The following is a 4,592-nucleotide window of genomic DNA, read 5'->3' on the forward strand; positions in this document are numbered from 1 at the left end:
CTCTCTTTCTCGCTCTGCCTCTCTCTCTCCTCCCTGCTCTCTCCCTCTCTCACACACTCATCTCCCTCTCTCTCTCCTCCCTGCTCTCTCCCTCTCTCTAACTCTCYCTCTCTCTAAATCCTCTCTGGTATCACGCCCATCCCATCAAGTCTTTTTTTCCACTCTCATTACAATAATTTCTTCATGTATTCCTAACCCAGCAACAGAAAACACTCACAGTGTCACCCAATAATTACTCCTCTTTGTATAATAGCAGCAAGCATGGTATCCAACATTGGGTAAACAGCATCAAGCAAACACCTTTACATGTTAACGTACGTACGTATGTCAACAACATACATATCTGACCTACCAGAGGAGGCTGGTGGGGGGAGCTATAGGAGGATGGGCTCACTGTAATGGCAGGAACGGAGTAAATGGAACAGAGTCAAACATGTCATTTTCATGTGTAGGACGTGTTGGACTCCGTTCCATCATTCCATTCCAACCATTACAGTGAGCCCGGTCCTCCTATAGATCCTCCCACCAGCCTCCTCTGAGGGCTGTCACAGGAAAACAGATCGTAGAGAAAAGCTCCAAAAACATCAGCAGACATGGTAGAAAAGATGACCAAAGACGTTAGCGGTAGAGAGCCTTACCTAGTACTCCGACGCGGTAGTTCAGGGTGATCACGATGACGTTCCCGTAGCTGGCCAGGATGCTCCCGTCGATCATATTCCCGGTCCCCTCCATGTAGGATCCCCCGTGGATGTACACCATCACCGGTTTGGCCCCGGTGTCTCGWATGTCTGGAAGAGTTGTTTACCATTAACACATTCACATTGCCATCCTCCCTCTCGTCCAGAGCAGCAAGGGGTTAAACTCAAACACTCAGACAGAAAGCAGTGGTGAAACACCACAGACACACACAGACACCTCCCAGGTACCAGCTACTCTATGATGGGATTAAATCTAGGCCTCTGTCCAAAATGGGACACTATTTACTATATAGTGCACTACCTTTGGCCAGGGGCTCTGGACAGAAGTAGTGCACTATATAAGGAAAATTATGCCATTTCAGACGCACCCCAAGTCAACTAGCCAGTGCGGATAGAAACAGATTGGACTATGTCGATGATTTGACTTCCATTTCGAGACAGATGAATTGTTAAGTCATCATGTCAGGGGAAAAGGAGAATCTGTCACTAGTCAACAGTACCTGGGCTGGCGATGCAGCTGGATGTTGTACAGACATTAGAATTCTCCTCGGGTGGATCTAACTACAGCGTTATAATCCAATGTGTGTCTTGTTTTGGCCCCAGAGGCTAGCTCTTTTGCCCCCAGGAGGCTAGCTTGTTTTGGCCCCCAGGAGGATAGCTTGTTTTGGCCCAGGAGGCTAGCTTGTTTTGGCCCCCAGGAGGATGCTTAGTTTTGCCCCAGGAGGTAGCTTGTTTTGGCCCCCAGGAGGCTAGCTGTTTTGGCCCCCAGGAGGCTAGCTTGTTTTGCCCCCAAGAGGCTAGCTTGTTTTGGCCCCAGGAGGCTAGCTTTGTTTGGCCCCCAGGAAGGCTAGCTTGTTTTGGCCCCCAGAGGCTAGCTTGTTTTGGCCCCCAGGAGGCTAGCCTGTTTTGGCCCCCAGGAGCTAGCTTGTTTTGGCCCCCAGGAGGCTAGCTTGTTTTGGCCCCAGGAGGCTAGCTTGCTTCCCCAATAAAGAGCAATATCTGTTCTGATGACATACCTGAACCCTAACCTAATAAACACTGTTATGCTAATCACTGTTGACAGTAACATGTAACCTAGTCAACTAAATAGACACAGCTGTTTTGCTGCTACGTACATGTTTGTATGTACATAAGGATATACTACATGCATATAGTCTTATACAGTACAGTATATGAAACCGGATATTATATATGTGGGCGGCAGGTAGCCTAGTGGTTAGAGGCAGTAGCCTAGTGGTTAGAGGCAGGTAGCCTAGTGGTTAGAGGCCAGGCGCCTACGTGTCAGAGGCAGGTAGCCTAGTGGTAGCGCAGGTAGCTAGGTTAGAGCAGTAGCCTAGTGGTTAGAGGCAGTAGCCTAGTGTTAGAGGCAGGTAGTTAGGCGAGCAGGTAGCCTAGTGGTACACAGTGCAGTGTGAGCGGTAGCCTAGGGTAGAGGCAGGTAGCTATGGTTAGAGCAGGTAGCCTAGTGGTAGAGGCAGGTAGCCTAGTGGTTAGAGGCAGGTAGCCTAGTGGTTAGAGAGCAGGTAGCCTAGTGGTCAGAGGCAGGTAGCCTAGTGTTAGAGGCAGTGTAGCCTAGTGGTCAAGAGGCAGGTAGCCCTAGTGGTCAGAGGCAGGTTAGACAGCTAGTGGTCAGAGGCAGGTAGGCCTAGTGGTTAGAGGCAGGTAGCCTAGTTGGTGTTAGAGCATTGGACTAGTAACTGAAAGGTTGCAAGATCAAATCCCTGAGCTGACAAGATAAAAAATCTATCATCCTGCGACCTGAACAAGGCAGTTAACCCACTGTTCCTAGGCCGTCATTCTAAATAAGAATTTCTTCTTAACTGACTTGCCTAGTTAAATAAAGGTAAAATAAATTGTCTAGTAAATGAATGAGCTAGAGGACAAAGCTGTTTGTCTACATGCAGGTCAACTGTAGCCTAAGTGCTGCTGTCAAAGTACACTTTGTCTACTCTAGTAGTTTGCAGTCTATTGATGCATTTCATGGTGTATGAAATGTCCTCATCTTTTAGTTAGGTTTTTCAGAATAAGGCTTTGATTCATAGCTTAGTCGGCCCTAGAGCAACTGCAGAGATAAAATAATTCTAGAAGCTTAGTGGAAGAAAAGGCCCCTCTCTCACACTCTCAATATGTCTCTCACAGGTTCTCTCTCACACTGCCTCCTCTATCTGTCTCTCACGGTTCTCTTTATCTTTCACAGTGCTTCCCCTATGTTTAACCCTCTCCTCCTCCCTCTCCTCCTCTCTCCTCTTCCCCCTCCTCTCCCCTCTTCCCCCTCTTCTCCCCTCTTCCTCCCCTCTTCCCTTTCCTCTCTCTCTCCCCTCTTCCTCCCTCTCTCTCCCTCTTCCTCCCCTCCTCTCTCCCTCTTCCTCCCTCTTCTCCCCTTCTTCTCCCTCCTCTCCTCTCCTCCTCTCCTCCCCTCTTCCTGCCTCTCCTCTCTCCTCTTCCTCCTCTCTCTCCCCTCTTCCTCCCTCCTCTCTCTCCTCTTCCTCCCTCCTCTCTCCCTTCTTCCTCCTCTCTCTTCCCCTCTTCCTCCCTCCTCTCTCCACCTTCCTCCCTCTCTCTCCCTCTTCCCCCCTCCCTCACTCTCTTCCCCCTCTTCCTCCCTCTCTCCCTCTCTCTCCTCCTCTCTCTGTGTCTGTTTACCTCAGCCTTAAGAAAGGAGGAAAAAGAGTCAGAAGAGAGAGAGAGAGAGAGAGAGAGAGAAAAGAAGAGAAGAGAGGAGAATCAAGAGCGAGGACGAGCGGTAGACGCAGCATGAGAGAGCAGAGAGGATTGAGAGAGACGAGAGCAGAGAGACGATGTAGAGTAGAGGCGAGAGAAGCCAGTAGAGAGAGAGAAGAGAAAAAAAGAGACAGAGAGAGAGAGAGGAGAGGGAGGGAGGGGGGGAGGAAGAGAGAAGAGAGAGAGAGAAGAGCAGAGGAGAGAGAGAGAAAGAGAGAGAGAGAGAGGAAGAGCGAGAGCAATGGATTAGAAAGACTATATTCTATTCAGGTTGTCATGGCGACGGCAAGCCGCAATTCAGAATCCTCAAGAAGGGCTAATCAGGACAACATCCTCCTGAATATAGAGTCTGAATCTATTGCATCTGCTGTAGCCACACACACAATCACACACACGCACATGCACTACCCACACACTCCTGTCCTTGTATGGTAAAGGAATATTGTGTATACATGTATCTCTTTATTTATGGGTTTCTTCATATATCTAGCTGGTATCTGGAGATAAAATATAATTTATAAAGCCACACTCCACCACAGACACTTATTCAACCAAGAAAGAGAAGGAAGATGAGGAGCAGGAGGAGGAGGAGAGGGAAGAGGAGGAGGAGAGGGGGGAGAGGGGGGAGGAGGAGGAGGAGGAGGGAGGAGGCGTAGGAGAGGGGAGGAGAGTAGGAGAAGGAGGAGAGAGGAGTAGGAAGGGAGGAAGGGAGTAGGAGGAGAATTGATGAGAGGGAGTAGGGAGGGAGGAAGATGAGTAGGAGGAGGAGGAGAGGGAGGAAGAGGAGGAGGAGGAGGAGAGGAGTAGGAGAGGAGGAAGATGAAGTAGAGGAGCAGGAGAGGGAGGAAGAGGAGTAGGAGGAGGAGAGAGCAGGAGGAGGAGGAGAGGAGAGGAGGAGGAGGAGAGAGAGGAAAGGGGGAGAGAGGGAGGGAGGAGAGGGAGGAGGATGAGAGCGGGGAGGAGGAGGAGGAGGAGGAGGAGGAGGAGGAGGAGGGGAGGGAGGAGGAGGAGGAGGAGAGGAGGAGGAGGAGGAGAGGAGGAGGAGGAGGAGGAGGAGGAGGAGAGAGGGAGGGAGGAGGAGGAGGAGAGGAGGAGGAGAGAGGAAGAGGAGGATGAGAGAGGAAGGAGGAGGAAGGAGAGAGGAGGAGGAGAGAGAGGAGGAGGGAATGCATG

General features: G+C 50.5%; 1 protein-coding gene across 1 annotated transcript in view; it reads right to left on the reverse strand.

The window, feature by feature from the left end:
• Positions 1-638: 638 nt before the first annotated feature.
• Positions 639-4,592, reverse strand: part of LOC112069201 (neuroligin-3-like) — a gene marked incomplete at its 3' end in the record, with an annotated part of 166,256 nt that continues 162,302 nt past the window's right edge. The window contains exon 3 of the mRNA XM_024136492.1: positions 639-788. Within this exon, the coding sequence (XP_023992260.1) occupies positions 639-788 (150 nt within the window). The remainder of the gene's footprint in view (positions 789-4,592) is intronic.

Source organism: Salvelinus sp. IW2-2015, unplaced genomic scaffold (assembly GCF_002910315.2).
Source record: "Salvelinus sp. IW2-2015 unplaced genomic scaffold, ASM291031v2 Un_scaffold930, whole genome shotgun sequence".
Lineage (NCBI taxonomy): Eukaryota > Metazoa > Chordata > Actinopteri > Salmoniformes > Salmonidae > Salvelinus > Salvelinus sp. IW2-2015.